Raw genomic sequence first — 19,798 nt, 5'->3', positions numbered from 1 at the left:
TTCTCCAATCTCTCAGCATATGACAGGTTTTCCATCCCTTTTATCAGACACGTCGCTCTCCTCTGAACCCTCTCGACTAACGCCATATCCTTCTTAAGGTACGGCGACCAATATTGGACGCAGTACTCCAAATGCGGGCGCACCATTGCCCGATACAACGGCAGGATAACCTCTTTCGTTCTGGCTGTAATACCCTTTTTGATTATACCAAGCATTCTATTCGCTCTCTTAGCGGTCGCTGCACACTGTGCCGTCGGCTTCATTGTCATGTCCACCAATACCCCCAAGTCCCTTTCCTGGGTACTCTTATTCAATAATATCCCTCCCATTGTATAGTTGTACCTCGAGTTTCTGCTCCCCACATGTAATACCTTACATTTCTCAACGTTGAACTTCATCTGCAGACCGTGCAAGTCTGCCTAGTACTGGCCTTAATTCTTCAATATATACCCATTATTTTCTGATTAGAGATCATCTATGTTCATCCCAGGCTTTTTTTAACTCGTCACCATTTTCCTCTCCATCTCCTCCCTCAGGAGTGCATTCCAGGCATCAACCACCCTCTCTGTAAATAAGAATTTCCTAACATTACTCATGAGTCTACCACCTCTTGACCTCAAATTATGTCCTCTGGTTTTACTATTTTCTTTTCTCTGGAAAAGATTGTTTTCTATGTTAATACTTTTCAAGTATTTGAATGTCTGAATCATATCTCTCCTGTGCTTCCTTTCCTCTAAGTTATACATATTCAGGGCTTCCAGTCTCTCCTATGTCTTTTGGTGCAAACCTCCTATCATTTTTGTTGCCTTTCTCTGGACCACTGCAAGTCTTCTTATGCCCATTGCTAGATATTGTCTCTAAAATTGAACAGAATACTCCAAGTGGGGCCTCACCAACACCTTCTTTCTTCTACTGGTTACACCTCTCTCTATACAGCCTAGCATCCTTCTGGCAACAGCCACCACCTTGTGACATAATTTATTTGCCTTTAGATCATCCCAAGGTCCCTCTCCCCATCTGTGTATATCAGCCTCACACCTCCCAGCACATGACTCCTTCTGATTTCTAATCCCCAAATACATCACTCTGCACTTCTTTGCATTGAATTTTAGTTGCCAGATATTAGACCATTCCTCTAACTTTTGCAGATCCTTTTTCATGTTTTCCACTCGTTCCTTGGTGTCTACTCTGTTACAAATCTTGGTATCATCTGCAAAAAGGCAAACCTTTCCTTCTAACACTTCAGCAATGTCACTCACAAACATACTAAACAGGATCAGCCCCAGCACCAATCCTTGAGGGACTCCACTACTCACCTTTCTTTCCTTGAGTGAATTTGATTAACCACTACCCTCTGGCATCTGTCCATCAACTAGTTTCTAATCCAGTTCACCACTTTGGGTCCTTACTTTAGCCCGTCGAGCTTGCTCAAGAGCCTCCCATGAGGAACTGTCAAAGGCTTTGCTGAAATCTAAGTAAATTACATCTAGAGTATGTCCTTGATCCAAATCTCTGGTCACCCAATCCAAAAATTCAATCAGATTTGTTTGGCATGATTTACCTATAGTAAAACTATGTTACCTTAGAAACTATAACCCATTAGATTCTATAAATTTCATTATCATTTCTTTCAGCAAAGCTTCCATTATTTTTCCAATAACCGAAGTGAGGCTTACTGGCCTGTAGTTTCCTGCTTCATCTCCGTGACCAGTTTTGTGAACAGGGACCACATCTGCTCTTCTCCAATCCCCAGGAACCACTTCTGTCGCCAAGAGTTGTTGAACAAATACTTAGTAGGACCCACCAGAAGCTCTCTGATCTCCTGCAATATCATAAGATGAATCCCGTCCAGTCCCATTGCTTTGTTCACCTTTAATTTTCAAGTTGTTCATAAAGACTTTCTTCTATGAATGGCGCAGTATCTACTCCATTCTTTTTTTTTAATTTATTTGTTTATTATTTTAACAATTTAAACAAGAAAATAAACTTCTTGTACAGAAAATGAATAAGATATGGATTCCAATATCACAACAACAAAATTTTAAAGTAAAATTATCAACTTAATCAATCTTTAAAGTCCCATAATAGAGCAATCCAAAATTCAAATGAGTGAATCAATATAAAAAGAAAGGAAATAACATTTCCTGTTGAAGAAAAGCAGACAACTTTCAGTGAGTACAGGAAAAAATTATTTTCTCTTATTCAATTGCAGTTCTTATCGCATTTCCCCCCTCAAGACGTTTCATGGTTAGAAATCCTGACAGCTGAGAGGGTTCAAAGAATATGTAGTTAGAAGATTTATATTTTACTAAACATTTACATGGATATCGTAAAAGAAAAGTTGCACCCATTGCAATTACTCCTGGTTTTAACAACAGAAATTGTTTTCTTCGCTTCTGAGTTTCTTTTGTCACATCCGGAAATATTTGAATTTTTTGACCTAGAAATTCCTTGTGTCTGTTCTTGAAGAATAGTTTTAGTATCCAGTTTTTATCTGGCAGCAATACTACATTGGCCAACAATGTAGCTGGTCTTACTAATTCTTTCAATGAAGTATCCAGCATAGTTGTTAAGTCCATCTGTTGCTCCTGATCCTGATCTTGTTGTTGCCTGGATTGCTGCCTTTCCTGATTTTCCATTGGAAGATAATAGATTTTTGAAAATGGAGGAAAAATTTCTTCTGAGACATCAAGTATATCCTGAAAATGTTTTTTTAACATTTCTTTAGCTGAGATTGAGGATACTTTGGGAAAATTTAAAATTCTAAGATTATTAGCTCTGCTATTATTCTCCAAAATTTCCATCTTCCTTCTCAGATTCAGATTGTCTCTGATTATAGTGGACTGAATCTTATTAACTTCCAAGAAATCATTTTCAATTTTTGTATTAATTGCAATATTATCCTGTTTCAAAGTTTTTATATCCTCATTTTGTTCCTGGAATTTCTATTCTAGAACTTTGATTTGGGGTGACAAAGTTTGACCCAGAGTCACAACTAAATCCCATAGCGAGTCCAGGGTAACATTAATGGGTTTAGTAATTGTAAAAATACTTGCAGCCTTTGAATCTTGTCCAGCTGTCCCGATTCCCTCCTGAACGCCTTGTTCCTCTTGCTCCACCGATGGATCCCCCGCAGACACGCTCTCATCCAGTGCCAAACTCAAGATAGCCACCCGGGATATAGAGTCCACCACCTCAGGCAGACTGTCCTCCCGTGGAGAGCTGGCACTCTGCGGTTGTGGTGGCGGGGTCCTAGCGTCCGGGCTCAGCGTGGATTCCAGCCCAGGGAGACACACGGCAGCTTCACTCAATGCCCGCGGCTCCAGCGGCCGACTCCCAGTCGCAAAAGGTTCCTGTTGAAGGCGTCTCAGAAAATCATAAATCGTTGCCTGTGAGGGAGTCTCCAAGCGCTGCGAGGCTCCAGCAGCGCTTTTCCCTCTCCTTTTCGGCATTGCTGCGCTCCGGTATGCAAACACAGTTCTCTGAGAGCGTCTCTCTCACTGACTGTTGTCCGCGGCCATTTTGGATCGCGATCTGTATCTACTCCATTCTTGTGTGTTAACTTTGCCAGACAATCTCAGTCCTTCTCCAGGATTTTCTTCCATGAACACAGAATGTTGTTTAGCACATTTGCTTTTTCCTCATCACTCTCCACATATCAGTTCATAGTATCTTGCCCAGATATAGAATCTCTCTGCTGAAGAAGTACGCTTGAACATTGTCTACTCCTTCCAAATGCACTGCCATCAGCACTAGGAGACGACATTCTGCCTAAGGAAAAGAAGGCAGGTTTCATGAGCCAGAGAAGTGCTCTTGATCCCTTCCCTGGTGATTGATGTAGGCTAATGCCGTCACATTGTCAGGGAAGACCCTGACTGCTTGGCTTCTCAGAGTCTTCTGCAAGCTCATCAGAGCTAGCCAAATGGTTCTAAGTTTCTATGTTTCTAAGCTCCAACCGGTTGATTTTCCATTTTCGCCGAGTGCGTTTGACTCCCCTGAATAGGAGAACAACTGCAATGGGCTCCCCAGCAACGAAGGCTAGCATCTGTCATCACCACGATCCAGGAGGCAATGTGTAGCAGTACGCCCCTATGAAGCAATGGTTGAAGCCATCAGACCATGCTTACCTGGGCTTCCAAAGTTCAAGACGGACAGGCCTGCAAGGCATCCCTGTGCAGAGCCCAGCCCTCACCCAAGAAACAACATCCAGTGTGGCAACCTTGGATCCCAGAACTTGATCCCATCCCAAAGGAGCCGGCCACCCTAGAAGGGACGAAATCTGGGCACACAACTTCTGCCTACGGGCTTCTGGTAAATAGACGTGGCCCACTGCTGTGTTAAAAAACACTCCCAGGTATTCCAATGACCAAGTGGGCATCAGATGGCTCTTCTTGAAGTTGACAATCCAGCCCAGGTCCTTCAGCATCTGGAGCACCCAATCCACCGTGTGCCATCCCTCGATCAGCAAGTGAGCTCTGATCAGCCAGTTTGTCTAAGCAGGGATGAACCTGGAGACCCATTTGTCACAGGTAAGCCACCACTATCACTATGACCTTGGGCTGTCGCCAGCCCAAAGGGCAGGGCCGAGAACTGGTAATGCTGTTCTATAACATGAAAATGCAAAAATATGCGGTGGGCCGTAAAAAATGGGAATGTGCAAGTATGCCTCTGTGAGATCCAAAGAGACAAGAAACTCCTGGGGCCACTGTCGCAATGACCGAACACAAGGTTTCCATTTGGAAGCGGGGAATCTTGAGAGCCGCATTCACATGTTAAAGATCCAGAATAGGTCTCCAATCTTCTGAGCGTTTCCTTGGCACAATAAAGTAAATGGCGTATCTTCCTGAGCCCAAGAGGTCGGGCGGTACTTGCTCTATAGCTTGAATATCCAGCAAGCGCTGAACAGTAGCCTAAACCCTGAGTGCTTTGTCCAGATGACCTGAAGGAGAGTCCAAGAACCAATCTGTCAGAGGTGGAGCAAATTCCAACTGAATAATGTTCAAGACCTACCTGAAGAGGAGCATCGCTCGGCCTGTCGCCAATGTGCACCCCGCAGAACTGGAGGTGAAAAGCTAGGAATGCCTGTAGCCATTATATCGTCATTGGTAGCCCTGTGAAAATCTTTGCACGGTGACACTTGCATATGTTCAGAATCACTGTGAGCCACAAAATTAGAATGACCAGAATCTCAGGAGGGTCTGGGTCTACTATTAGGCAGTCTTAGGGCAATGGTCCATCTCAGAATCCATGAGGTCAACAAGACCTTTGCCAAACAATAACTGTCCCTGAAAATGCAGTTTAGCCAAAGATGCCTTGTAAGTGGAATTGCCAGTCCACTGTCTGAACCAAAGCATTTTGTGGGCAGAGGAAAACACCTGACACCTTTGCCAAACTAGGATAAGGTCATACAATGCATCCACCATATAATCTGTTTCCACCACAAAAAAGTTGAAGAAGGGGGAACCACCATCTCACTCTCCAATGTGTGCAACTGAGAGACAGACACATGCCAAAACAAGTCGCCTAAAGCAGCTGTGTCAAAGAGTTAAGAATATAAGAACATAAGCATCGCCTCTGCTGAGTCAGACCACAGGTCCATCATGCCCAGCAGTCCGCTCCCGTAGCGGCCCTCCAGGTCAATGACCTGTAAGTGATCTTTTACTTAAAAACATTTTGCTCTGTATAGTATCCCTCTAATTGTACCCTTCAATCCCATTTTGAAACCCAAAATCGTACTCTGCTCTACCACCTTCTCTGGAAGCACATTCCAGGTGTCCAACACCTTCTGAGTTAAGAAGAATTTCCTAGCATTTGTTCTGAATTTGTCTCCTTTCAATTTTTTTTGAGTGCCCTCTTGTTTTAGTTGCCCCGCCAGTCTGAAGAATCTGTCCCTCTCTACCTTCTCTATGCCTTTCATGATCTTTTAAGTTTCTATCATGTACCCTCTGAGTTTCCTGAGGACCACATCTACATGGCGGTCCTGCATATCTTCTAATACTACACTACCCACACTGGAGAAAGAGGTACATGTAGACATCTGTGCCACAAAATAAATGCACTCTGGACTGATCCAAAAGTTGCTGACACTACTGTGCCAGAGGATACCAATGTGACATAGCTCTAGCAATTTTCAGAGAACCCTCCGGAGAGTCAAACTGCTCCGAGACCAGAACGCATATATCAGGGTACCAGGGGAAGGTAGCAGACTGCAAGCACACACCACAAAGACAGGAAGAAGTGGATGGACCTGCTGAGTGACCAAAATGAACTCCTGCAAACAATCAGAAATAAGGTCCGGCAAAGCTGGAGACTCAAATAAGCACAGGATCAAGAGAGCATTTCCAAGGTCCAAAATCCTCAGAGAGATCCACAGATCCAGCACACACTCCATGATCTCCCACCGCTGCATCTGCAAGTAAGGGGTCAGCAAACAAGTCATCTGCATCAGGATCCCCCAGATCAGGGACAGGTAGCACAAGCACAGTATTTCCTAGGCTGCGAAGGGTCCGCAGCATGGCGGATGGAATTACCAGCTGTGCCGACCCCTGAAAGTCACGAAGGCTGCCCTGTCAAGCTAGCTGAGCATTTGGTCACCTGCTTCAGCAGGTGAGAGGCTAAGCTTGACACTGTGCCCCTCCCCCCCAGCTGTACCAAGTGGCGCAAAAACGCTCTAAAAATGTCAAATATGCATAATCCTGGCAAGAATCCACATGAGAGCCCAAGGACACCATCTGAGCAGGTTTCTAGACAAAATTTGCAGTTTTGAAGAAGCAGGGAGCTTTAGAAAAAAAAAAAAGATTGCTAAAAATCCAAGATGGCTGCTGTAAAAAAATTCACGCCAATGTCGTAATATTTTCACACTTCAGAAAATCTAAAAAGGGTGATTTTAGGATTTTTCAGGAGGGGGAACATTCAGAAACACTCAAAACCCCACTTTTCAAACCTCCCTCGATTCCTCTCACAGGCTGTCAGCCTGTGCACTCACTGTGACCTGACAGGATCTGTGCCCTGCTTCCAAAAAAAATTCACTGCTACAATGCTGGGAATGATTCTGTAAAGCTGATCTTTGGGCTGCCAGTCAGACTCCTGTCTGACTATATCTCCACCCTGTGGACCAACGGATGTGCGCCGGTACAGGCAGAGACGCAGCAATGTAGCTGGCACCCTGCGAGACACCGCCGAGCCTCCTAAGGGCGCCTAACAGCCTATGCTCAACCACTGCTTAACAGTAGGTGAGATCACATCAGGGACAGCCCTGAGCTCCAGAAAAAATATGCAGGCTGGCTAACAGGTACCCAGTGGGATCAGCCTATCAGCTATAGACCGAAGTCTGTGAATTCTCAAGCAGGCAGAGCTTCAAATTTGATCCAAGCACTAAATTACCTGAAAATGGGACAAAATTACGTCTAATTAAAAATAATAAAATGGGAGAGCAGAACAAACACTCCTGCAGAAGGAAAGAACTAAAGGTGGAGTTAGACAGCCCTGTGAAGTACAACAGAGGCAGAGTGTAAAAGCCGGAGTGGATTCCTTCTGCAGCAGCACGTGGCTATAAGGAAATAACCCTACTGTCTAGAATGTCTCACCTATTGCACTAGAATAACATTTACGCAAAACATCTGATGTGATCTGTTTGTTATTGAATGTATAAGAAATGGGGAAAGAGGCATCTAATCTGCTATAAATTTGGATCATAGAGCCTCCTATAACACAGTTATTCCAGGTCATGATCTTAAAGTCCAAACCTTTAATCATGTGACTCTCTTCCCTCAATTCTGTTAAAACACATATTATGCCCAACAATTAATTTGGGGGGCTAATGTAAAGGGGTATGCCACACTCATCTTCTCAACACTTTCAAAAGCATGTATTTTTAATGTGTATAACTAATGGGCAGACTGGATGGACCGTTCAGGTCTTTATTTGTCGTTATTTACTATGTTACTTTGTTTGTTTATTTAGACTCCCAGCGCTGGTTGTGTAACACTCCTGACGCTTACCAGCCAAGTGTTTTGGTTACCTAAACCTACTTTGAAGAATTCATATCACCAATAACAGCTCAAAATGGAGACTGCAACTCTAGCTACACGTAAGCATCAGTCTGCAAGAGATCATATGATGTTGAAGATAGAAGTGGTTCCACAGCATGGAGACCAAAAGACGTAATTCTTCACAAAAATGAGTGCAGGGAGGCGGCTGCTACTTGCAGGTCTGTGGGGTATAAATGGTCTTGGCAATGAAAGGCGCCTAGGATTCTACGACCTGCAAGCAGTAGCCTTCTCCCTACACTCACTTTTGTGAAGAAGGATTACAACTTTTGGTCTCCCATGCTGTGGAACCACTTCTGCCTTCACACAATTAATTAGAAATACCATACAGCTGCCAGAACCATCTACATTGCCCCAATATCTTGGGATGTATTTTGTCTTGTCCTGCTGTCTTGTCTGCCTTCAGTTTTTAAAATTTGTAAGGATGGAAAGCTTCTTATGCACCAGCCACATTTCTCAGGGGACAGGGAGAAACATTTTTATAACCTTTCCCCCATCCCTATTCCTCTTTTAGTCTAATGCTTATTTTTGTTTTCCTTTCCCTTCTAACTTTTCCTGCTTACATCCTTGTGCAGCCCAGTACATGCTTGTTACCAGCCCTGACTACTGCTACTCATGTTTAATTTCTAGGCAAAAAAGGAAGTGGAATTATGCAACTGAAGGAAGGGAAAGCCCAAGGGTGGAAGTAACAGGGGACCATCAGCCAATTAGGTTTTCAGGATATCTTTAATGAATATGCATGAGACAAATATGCATATTTGTCAACTCTATTATATACAAATCTATCTCATTCATACTTGTTAGGGATATCCTGAAAGCTCTGCTGGCTGGTGGTCCCCAAGACAGATTTGAGAACAAAAAGATTTATGTTCTGCTCCAGAATAAAAAACCCCTCTCCCTCAGGCTGTATGGGAGGGAGGGCCTGAAGCAGAATACTCATGCAGTTCTAGAGTCTTATGTTCAATTATTTTTATTTCATTTTTCAATGACATATCAAGTATCCACTTGTACAGAAAGGTAAAGTCAAGCCAAAAATAAATATAATACAAAATACAATACTAAACAGATTATCTGCTATCTTAATAAGAAATGTATATAAAGCTTAACTTTAACTCAAGTCCTCTAAATAAGGAAAGCAGGATGTAGCATCAGCGAGTAAATATAATATAATATAATATTACAAAATAAAATGAAGACTAAAGGTTGTATAGGCTGCGAAGGTAATCAACAATCAATGAGTACTCGAATTCCCTCTCCTTTTTTCAGAGAAGCCATTGACAAGAAGGTTGTAAGTTGGCTAGGATCAAAGAATACATATTTTTGCGTTTGATAAATTATCACACATTTACATGGGTGACGAAGAAAAAAGGTCGCCCCAAGAGCAATAACTCCTGGCTTTAACAACAGAAATTCACGTCGACGTTTCTGTGTATCTCGTGACAGATCTGGAAACATTTGTATCTTATACCCAAGAAAAGCTTTCTGTTTATTTTTAAAGAAAAGTTTTAATAACCAATTTTTATCAGGTGATAGAGCAACTGTAAGCAAAAGTGTTGCGGGCATTGCTACCTCCTGATCCGAAAGTTCCAAAACCGTGGAAATATTAAGCGGCTGTTGGCCTTCTTCCATTAATTTTTCTTCCATTTTAATAGGTAGATAATTCACTCGAGTGAATGGCGGTATTAATTCCTCGGTAATTTCAAGGACTTCCTTTAGGTAACATTTTAACATGTCTCTAGGAGTTACCTCCGCAACCCTAGGAAAATTAATTAATCTGAGATTATTATTGCGAGAAAAGTTTTCTAGAGACTCCAATTTTCTCCTTAAATTAGTATTATCTCTCATCAGTGTTTCAGTTATTTGTTTAGAGACTTTAATTTCTTGGGAAGAATTCATTGTTGAAGTTTTTAAATCTTGCAAGTCAATTTTGATATTCTTAATTTCATTTTCTTGGGAAGAAATCTTATGCTCCAACTGCGACAGTTGGGGCTTAACTGATTTAGCTAGATCCGCTACAAGATCCCAAATTGCATCAAGTGTTACCTCTTGGGGTTTCTTTAGTATAGAAAAAGGTTCTTGTGAAGAAAAACTCTCACCAACCAGTATACCCTCCTGGGTGTAGCTCCTCTGCTCACGGACAATCCGCTGAGATGATAAGTCCTCAGTTTCCACTGGAATCCCCTGAAATAACAGGGAATCCACAACCATGCTCCCCTCTTTGCTCCCAACGACCTCCGGGGAGAGTTCCTCAATGCCTTCCGATGGCTCCTCCACCCGCGGGGAGCTGGCGGTCTGAGGAGGAGGAGGAGGCACTCTGGCGTCGGGGCTCAAGGTGGTGTCTGGGCCCATGGAGAACGCTTCCGTCTCGCCACGGTGCGTCTCCTGCGGGCATGCCGACGCCCCCGCAACTCCCTGCATTCGTCGGCGAAGTTCATCCATTGAGCCGAAGCCGGCTAGACCCGAATGCCGTGAGGCTCCAACTGCGCTTCGGCCCCTCCGCTTCGGCATACTGAAAAGTAAGTTTCTTGAAGAAAAAAAGGAATAATAATGGTAGAGCTCTCTGCAACGAAGCTCTCAGCCTAACAATCCTTCCGCCATCTTGCCTTCCATTAGTTAAAGTATCGCAGTTCTAGAGTCTTAAAAGAAGTGGCAGAACTACATTCTAGGCTATCCTCCCAAAAAGCAAGCCTGATGATACTTGCCTCTAGCCACAGCCCCTTTCTCTCAGTCCATTCATGGAATTCTATAGAGAGTACATGGTCCAGGCCCTTGCTGTTCTTTCCAGCTCAACAGTCATTGTTCTTCCTTGATGCCTGCAGCTGGCACAGACTCTCAGGCACCTGACCAACCTAGTACCAGTGGTTTTCTAACTCTTGTTACTTCTGTGAATGTAGCAGTATGAATGTCAAGCTACTAAACTTAGATATGGTGCTTTATAAAAATCTTCACACCATTGTATATTTTTCACATTGTCGTCTAACATGCAGAATTTAAAAAGCATTGAAGTAGAAGTTTCAGTTATCTATTCTATGTGAAGAACAATAATAGAAATATTCAAAAGTTAAGAAAAAGAAACTAAACATTTTGAAAATTTAAGCAGCATATCTCAATAGGGCTGTAACAAATGAAGGGTAAAATTTTCTTTTCTTACCTGTTCAATCACTGCTTTCAACCACCACTGAGGACCCATGAGAGTTATAGCAGCAATTATTTTGGCATGTAGAACTCCAAGAGCCCAATCCTGTTATAGAAAAATCATTTATAGTTACTTTTCATGTTAATACACGAGAACAAATTATTTCTTAATCAGAGATAGGATTTGCCAAACATAAGACACTAAATAATGGCTCAGCAGATAGATTATGACAGACAATTTGCAAAGTGCTTCATGCATTTATTTTCCCACTGAACTTCTTAGGACTATACTGGATTTAACTACATCTCTCTTTGTAGGCATGACAAGATTATGTATATTGGGAGTCTAGCATTCTTGTTGATACTTCATCTCAGTCGTTTCTAGAACATGATCATGTCTGATGCTCTTTCTTCTTTGGATCTAAATAGTACAAGGAACTAGACATTTGGCTGGATGTGTGCTTGATTTAGCTTTTCTTCTACACCAGGTCCTGAGGTCCATGGATGGGTTTCAGGGGGTCTGTCAGGGGACAGATAAAAATTAACATTTATATTCAATATACAGCCCGGTACTGTTGATTTTTTTTGCAGATAACGAGAGAGTAGATGTAATAGTAGTAATGGTGGTAGAAAACGTAGTACGTAGTAGTAGTAGATCTGTTTTAATTTGCACAAGAGAATTGTATTTCATAATTATAATGAGTGGTCATTACTTTTTGCATAAAAAAGGGGTGTTTTTTTAGATTTTTTACTTTAAAGTTTAATAATACTTTGTGTATGTCATATATGTATGAGACAATCAAATCTCGATAAATAAAGTACATTATATTCATTGCATGCAAAGTTGTGTTTATGTGAATATTTCTGGGGAAGGGGTCCATAGGCTTTCATCAGATTCTTAAAGGGGTCCATAACTCAAAAAAGTTTTAAGAATCGCTGTTCTAGATGCATTTGATTTTGGCTTTAATATTAATTTCACTATAACTTATTTTATTAGCTTTAATGTATGTACTGAAACAAACATTACAATCAAGTTCCTATTACTGTGGTAAGAAGATCATTAGACCAAGTTTTCTGGGTATGAAGTGGGATCGACTTTTGAAAGATTTTTCATCTTTAGATGTGGAAACTGCCATCATATTATAGAATGGGTCCCTTAAAGGGTATTCTCCAATCTCTGATTTTGATTCCCTCAAGGATGACCTGGCTATTGGTACACCTAACTGGGACTCCTTTCAATTACAGACTCCACTTGAATTGGCCAAATTACTTTCTTCCATGAGACTCACAACTTGTTTATTAGATCCAATTCCATCGAATTGGCTAAAGAGTCTAGACCAACTGCCCCCATTTATTCTCTCGACAGTTAAAAATAGTTTGTCTCTTCCCAATAGAAAACATGCCATTTTTTTCATCCCATTTTGAAAAAAGCATCCCTAGAAACAGCCCTACCAATGTATTATTGACCCGTTTCTAATTTGTCTTTCTAAAATTACCAAAAAAGCAGCATTTTTGCAGATTAGCCAACATATTGACAGAACCCTGGCTCTGCACACTCGTTAATCTGGTTTTTACTCTCATTATAGTACAGAAACTGTACATCAGTGGTTAACAGCAATCGGATTATCTTAGCGATTTCACTTGACCTTCTGCCACATTTGATTTGATTGACTACAATTTACTTCTCTCACATTTACCTAATCTTGGTCTTACCTGTACTGTCCTCCAGTGGTTACCCTCTTTTCTTGATGGTAAATCATTTAGAATTCAAGTTTCCCCTTCTTCACCCAGCTTAAGTGTAGGGTACCTCAGGGTTCCATTCTTTCACATTGTTTAACCTGTTTATTAGTCCACTGGCCTTAATGATTTAGGAATTTTATATTCTTTCATATCTATGCAGATGACATTCTTCTGTTCCCTACAACCTCAATTAATCCTACTTTACAATTGCTTCAAAGATATCTAGATAAAACTGCAAAATGGCTATTTGATCATCACTTTATTCTCAACACCAAAAAGACATTGGTCAGGTCACCTGCTTCATCCTGAAGGTGATCTTTTTTATTTGGTTACAGCATTACACTGGGTTCTGCCAAGGCAGATCTTGCCTCACCAATTTGCATGACTTCTTTGAAGGTGTGACTAAACATGTGGATAAAGGTGAGCTGGTTGATGTAGTGTATCTAGATTTTCAGAAAGCTTTTGACAAAGTTCCTTATGAGAAGCTCCTGAGAAAATTAAGTCATGGGATAGGTAACAAAGATCAGTTGTGGATTAGGAATTGATTATTGGATAGAAAACAGAGAGTAGGGTTAAATGGGTCATTTTTCCAATGGAGGAGGGTAAACAGTGAAGTGCCACAGGGATCTGTACTGGGACCAGTGCTATTTAACTTATTTATAAAGGATCTGGAAACTGGAACAATGAATGAGGTGATTAAATTTGCAGATGACATAAAACTGATCAAAGTTGTTAAAATGCATGCAGATTGTAAAAAAATTGCAGGCAGACCTTAGTAAATTAGAAGACTGGGCATCCAAATGACAGATGAAATTTAATGTGGACAAATGTAAAGTGATATAAGAACATAAGAAATGGCTTCGCCGGATCAGACCCTAGGACCATCCAGTCCGGCGACCCGCACTCACGGAGGCCAAGCAGGTGTTCCCTGTTGAGAAACCTTGTTCACTCGTATCCCTCAATGTGATTTGCGAGAAGGTGTGCATCCAACTTGCACATTGGGAATAACTCAAATCATAGTTACCAGATGCTAGTGTTCACCTTGTGGGTTAGTGTCCAAGAAAAAGATCTGGGTGTCATTGTAGATAATATGATGAAACCGTCCGCCCTATGTGCGGTAGCAGCCAAAAAAGCAAAGATGATGCAAGGAATTATTTAAAAAGGGATGGTTAACAAGATTAAGGGCCTCTTCTATCAAACTGCGCTAGCATCTTTTAGCCCAGAGTCACCACGCTACAAACTGCTAGCGCAATTTAATAGAAGAGGCCCTAAGAATATTATAATACATCTGATTCACTCCATGTTGCGACCTCATCTGGAATATTGTGTTCAATTCTGGTCACCTTATCTCAAGATATAGCAGAACTAGAAAAGGTTCAATGAAGAGTGACCAAGATGATAACGAGGATAGAAGTCCTCTCATATAAGGAAAGACTAAAAAAACTTAGGGTTCTTCAGCTTGGAAAACAGATAGCTGAGGGGAGATATTTTTTATTTATTTTTAAAATTTCTATACTGTCTAGGTCCTAGATGGTTTACAGTATATCCACATACATAATGACAAACACAATACAAAAAAGAGACAAATTATCAAAATTTAAATTCATAGTAATTCCTTGAACAGGACAAGTCAGACCCTATAAAAAAGCATTAACAAACAATTGCGTTCTGAGGAGATTTCTAAAAGCTTCTCTATCAGCACATTTTCTCAACTGCCCTACCAGCAAATTCCATAATTTCACCCCAGCACAACAAAAGATCGTTACACAAATTTTGACATACTTCAGATTAACATTAGCCTTTAACAAAGTCACAAAATCCTGACTGGTGTAGAACAGGTACAAGTAGATCGATTTTTTTACTCCATCAAAAATTAGGGGATACTTGATGAAGTTACAGGAAAATACTTTTAAAACTAATAGAAGGAAAGCACAGTTACTTACCTTAACAGGTGTTATCCAGGGACAGCAGGCAGCTATTCTCACATATGGGTGACGTCATCCACGGAGACCGAATGCGGACAGCCTCGCAAGCAGACTTGCTTGTAGAAACATAGAAGTTTTGAATCAGCCCCACCGTGTATGCAGGGCGAGTCTCCTCAGTTCAGATAATTAGCAGAGAAGCTAACCAGGGGAGGTGGGTGGGTTGTGAAAATAGCTGCCTGCTCTCCCTGGATAACACCTGTTATGGTAAGTAACTGTGCTTTATACCAGGACAAGCAGGCAGCCTATTCTCACATATGGGTGACCTCCGAGCTAACCAAAATGGGATGGTGGGAGTTTTGGCAACTTAGGAGAATACATTTTGTAATACTCTCTGGCCAAAATGCCCATCCTGTCTGGAGAAAGTATCCAGACAACAGTGAGAGTTGAAAGTATGAACCGAGGACCAAGTAGCAGCTTTGCAAATCTCCTCAATAGGTGTAGATCTGAGGAAAGCTACTGAAGCTGCCATTGCTCTGACTTTCTGAGCTGTGACTCGATTCTGTAGATGTAATCCAGCCTGGGCATAGCAGAAAGAGATGCAAGCAGCCATCCAGTTGTAGATGGTACGCTTAGATTAGATGTCCCAACTTGTTTGGATCGAAGGAGACAAAAAGTTGAGGAGCAGTTCTGTGTGGTTTGGTGCGTTCCAAGTATAAGGCCAAAGCACGCTTACAGTCCAGAGTATGAAAAGCGGATTCTCCAGGGTGAGAATGAGGCCTTAGGAGAAACACTGGAAAAACAATGGATTGGTTGAGATGAAATTCTGAAACCACTTTAGGTAAGAATTTAGGATGAGTACGAAGGACCACCTTGTCATGATGGAAGACAGTGAAAGGTGGATCAGCAACTAAAGCTTGCAGCTCACTGACTCTTCGAGCAGATGTGAGGGCAATGAGTAACACCACTTTCCAAGTGAGATACTTCAGATGAGCCGTAGACATTGGTTCAAATGGAGGCTTCATCAATTGAGCAAGAACAACATTGAGATCCCAAACCACTGGAGGCAGTTTGAGAGGAGGTTTGACATTGACAAGTCCTTTCATGAATCTGGAAACCACCTGATGAGCAGAGAGGGGTTTCCCTTCAATAGGCTGATGGAAAGCAGCAATTGCACTGAGATGGACTCGAATCGATGTAGACTTGAGGCCAGAGGTGGATAAGTGCAAAAGATAATCTAGCACAGAAGATAAGGAGGAATGTTGAGGCTCTTTATCACGAGAGATGCACAATGTAGAAAATCTAGTCCATTTTTGGTGGTAGCATTGTCTAGTGGTAAGCTTCTTAGAAGCCTCTAAAATGTCTCTTACAGGTTGAGAAAAATTAAGAGGAGTTATGTTGAGAGGTACCAAGTTGTCAGGTGTAGAGACTTCAGGTTGGGATAAAGCAGAGATCCCTGACTCTGTGCAAGCAGAGACGGAAAAACTGGTAGAAGATATGGCTCCCTGCTGCTGAGATGAAGTAGAAGGGAGTACCAAGGTTGTCTCGGCCTCCGAGGAGCAATCAGAATCATGGTAGCATGAGCGTTCTTCAACTTGACAAGAGTCTTTAGAATGAGAAGGAACGGAGGGAATGCATACAGGAAGAGATTCGTCCATTCCAGTATGAAAGCATCTGCTTCGAGGTGATGAGGAGAATATATCCTGGAGCAGAACTGAGGCAGTTTGTGTTGTGGGGAGCTGCAAAGAGATCTATCTGAGGTGTTCCCCTCTGTGAGAAAATGTGATGTAGAGGCGAGGATGGAGTGTCAATTCGTGAGGTTGCATTAGACGACTCAAGTTGTCCACTAAGCAATTTTTTGCCCCTTGGATGAAGACAGCTTTTAGCAAAGTGTTGTGGCGGATTGCCCAATCCCAAACCTTCAGAGCTTCTTGACAAAGGGAGGAAGATCCCATTCCTCCCTGTTTGTTGACACAGTACATGACAACTTGGTTGTCCGTCCGAATGAGGACGAACTGGTCGTGAAAAAGATGTTGAAAAGCTTTGAGAGCGTTGAAGATCACTCTGAGTTCCAACAGATTGATGCGACACCGACGATCCACACTGGTCCAGTGGCCTTGAGTACAGAGACCATCGAAATGAGCACCCCAAGTGTAGGTCGAGGCATCTGTGGTGAGGACCTTCTGATGGGGGGACGTTTGAAACAGTAAGCCTCTGGAGAGATTGGAAGAGAGCATCCACCAGCTGAGAGACTGTCTCAAGTAAGGAGTAACTACAATATGTTGAGAAAGTGAATCGCAAGTCTGGGTCCACTGAGGAATTCTGAGGTGAAGTCTGACAAAAGGAGTCATGTGTACTGTGGAGGCCATGTGACCTATTAGTACCATCATGTGTCTCGCTGAGATTGAAGAGCGGGAATACACTACATGACAGAGTTGAAGGAGAGCTTCCAGATGTTGTTGAGGAAGGAATGCTCTGAGTTGGATAATGTCCAGAACAGCTCCGATGAATTGTAGATTCTGAGAGGGCTGAAGTTGGGATTTGGGAAAGTTGATTTGGAAACCCAAACTTTGTAGGAAACACGTAGTCCGTTGGGTCGCTAAAATAACCCCGAGATGTGGAATCCTTGATGATCCAGTCGTCTAGGTAGGGAAACACCTGAAGATCATGGTTCCTTAGAGCTGCTGCTACCACCACTAGGCACTTGGTAAACACTCTGGGAGATGCCAGGCTGAAGGGTAGCACTCTGTATTGATAATGCAGATTCCCCACCAGAAATTTGAGATATTGATGGGAGGCTGGATGAATGGGAATATGAGTATAAGCCTCCTTGAGAGCCAGTCGTTTTGATCTAGAAGGGGATAAAGGGATGCCAGGGACAGCATGTGAAATTTCTCTTTGAATATAAATTTGTTGAGAGCCCTGAGATCCAGAATGGGTCGCAGATCGCCTGTCTTCTTCAGAACAAGGAAGTAATGGGAATAAAACCCCCTGTTCTGCTGTTCTAAAGGAACTGGTTCGATGGCATGGAGACGAAGCAGAGCTTGAGCTTCTTGAAGAAGGGCGGTCTGGGATGGACTAGAAGGATACTCTCTTGGAGGAAACTCTGGTGGAACCTGAGTGAAATGAAGAGAGTATCCTTCCCTGATGATTGACAGCACCCAGAGGTTGGATGTAATTATCTCCCATCGGTGATAAAAATGATGGAGACGACCTCCAATGGTGGGAAGAGAAGACAGAGACAGACTGGTGGAGGTTATGCTCTGTTTTAAACAGTCAGAAAGGCTGTGTAGCCTTAGGTGTAGCAGAAGGTTGAGATTTCTGTTGCTTCTGATTCTGCTGTTTTTTGAGAGGCGGACAAGTGTAAGGAGCCGCTCTTGGAGCAAAACGCCTCTGGAAAATTGGAGGAGGGCTTGTAGGCTTGGCAGGATCTGGCTTAGGCTTTGATCTGACAATAGAAGCAAAGGATTTTTCATGTTCAGACAATTTCTTGGTGGATGCCTTGATAAGATTCATCGAAGAAGTCATTGCTTGCACAAAGAATATTAGCCAAGCGGTCCTGAAGATTAGGGTCCATGTCAATGGTGCGAAGCCAGGTTTGGCGGCGCATTGCTACAGAACAAGCAGTCGCCCTGACAGACAACTCGAAGGCATCATAAGAAGACTGGAGTAGATATAATCTGAGTTGTGACAGAGTAGCTATGACTTCTTGAAATTCGAAGTGCTTTTGAGTATCTAAATAGCTGAGAAATTTAGGATGAAGATCAAAGAGGAACTTGAAATAAGTGACAAAATGAAAATTGTAATTGAGGACTTTGGAGGACATCATGGCATTTTGGTAGAGGCGACGTCCAAACTTGTCCATTGTTTCCCCTTCCCTTCCAGGAGGAACGGTAGCATAAACCTTGGAAGGATGGAATCTTTTCAAGGAGGACTCAACAAGCAGGGACTGGTGAGACAACTGCAAATTCTCAAATCCATTGCAATGTAGTTTTATACCTGGAGTCCAACTTGCCTGGGACAGCAGGAATTGCATAAGGAGTCTCCAGGCATCGTGTAAAAGTCTGAGACAAAAGCTTGTGAAAAGGGAGCTTAAGTGACTGCAGATTGAGGAAGATGCATGATTCCGAGTATTTAGAACCAGCATCCAATTGAAGATCTAGATCAGCAGCCATCTGACGAAGAAAAGAAGAAAAAGATAGCTGATCCGCTAATGCTTTGCCTCGAGAAGGACTCAAGGACGTCGAGGCAGCCTGGGTCGAAGATGAAGTTTCGGCAGGAAAATAGGCATCAAAAGAATAAGGAGACTTGGACGAAGCAATAGAAGCCACTGAGTCCTCGAGGTCTGGAAGCGGGGACCTCGATCAAGGAGTCGGTGGTCTAGTAGAGCTGTAAGGTATAGAGCGAGGCTTAGTTGAAGAAGGACGCTCTTTGGAAGAAGAGCTATGCCTGGAGGTATGCCTTGAGGAAGTTCTCAATCACCAGTGAGAGTAGTGCTTGGAAGCAGATCTTGAAGATCGAGGAGATTTCGCCCCAGAGACGTTGCTACCAAGGAATGGATAGGGCTAGAAGCTGTGGATCGAAGCTCAGGAGGCTTGGTGGAGGAATCTTGAAGCACTCCCAAAGACTCTGCTCCTTGTATGGAGTATGAGGATTCCTGTCGAGGTACTTGCAAAGAATCTGCTCCTTGCTTCGAGTGCATAGATACCAGACCAGACACTCGCAGAGACTCTGCTCCCTGCATAGAGTATGTAGCTTCAGTTGGAGGCATAGGAAGAAGTTCAAACTCGCGAGAGTCTGCAGAATGCCCAGGCTGGATTAGAGTAGCTATCTTCGGTCCCATATTAGTTAGGAACTGAATAAACTGCTTTTCTAACATGGTCTGGAAAGAAGCCGGCAAGGATGGAACTGCGTCTGAAATCGGACCACCTGCTTTGGCTGGAGGTTCCAAAG

At 42.6% G+C, this 19,798-nt stretch overlaps 1 protein-coding gene across 3 annotated transcripts in view; it reads right to left on the bottom strand.

Annotated features, from left to right (window-relative positions):
* MARCHF6 (membrane associated ring-CH-type finger 6) overlaps positions 1 to 19,798 on the bottom strand; it is a 590,605-nt gene that overhangs the window by 65,389 nt on the left and 505,418 nt on the right. For all 3 annotated transcript variants that reach the window (XM_033929823.1, XM_033929822.1, XM_033929821.1), the window contains one exon: positions 11,200 to 11,289. In XM_033929823.1, coding sequence (XP_033785714.1) covers positions 11,200 to 11,289 — 90 coding nt within the window. The remainder of the gene's footprint in view (positions 1 to 11,199; positions 11,290 to 19,798) is intronic.

Source organism: Geotrypetes seraphini, chromosome 2, assembly GCF_902459505.1.
Source record: "Geotrypetes seraphini chromosome 2, aGeoSer1.1, whole genome shotgun sequence".
Classification (NCBI taxonomy): Eukaryota; Metazoa; Chordata; class Amphibia; order Gymnophiona; family Dermophiidae; genus Geotrypetes; species Geotrypetes seraphini.
Note: the sequence above shows the minus strand (reverse complement) of the source record. Positions and strands in the feature narration are given on the sequence as shown.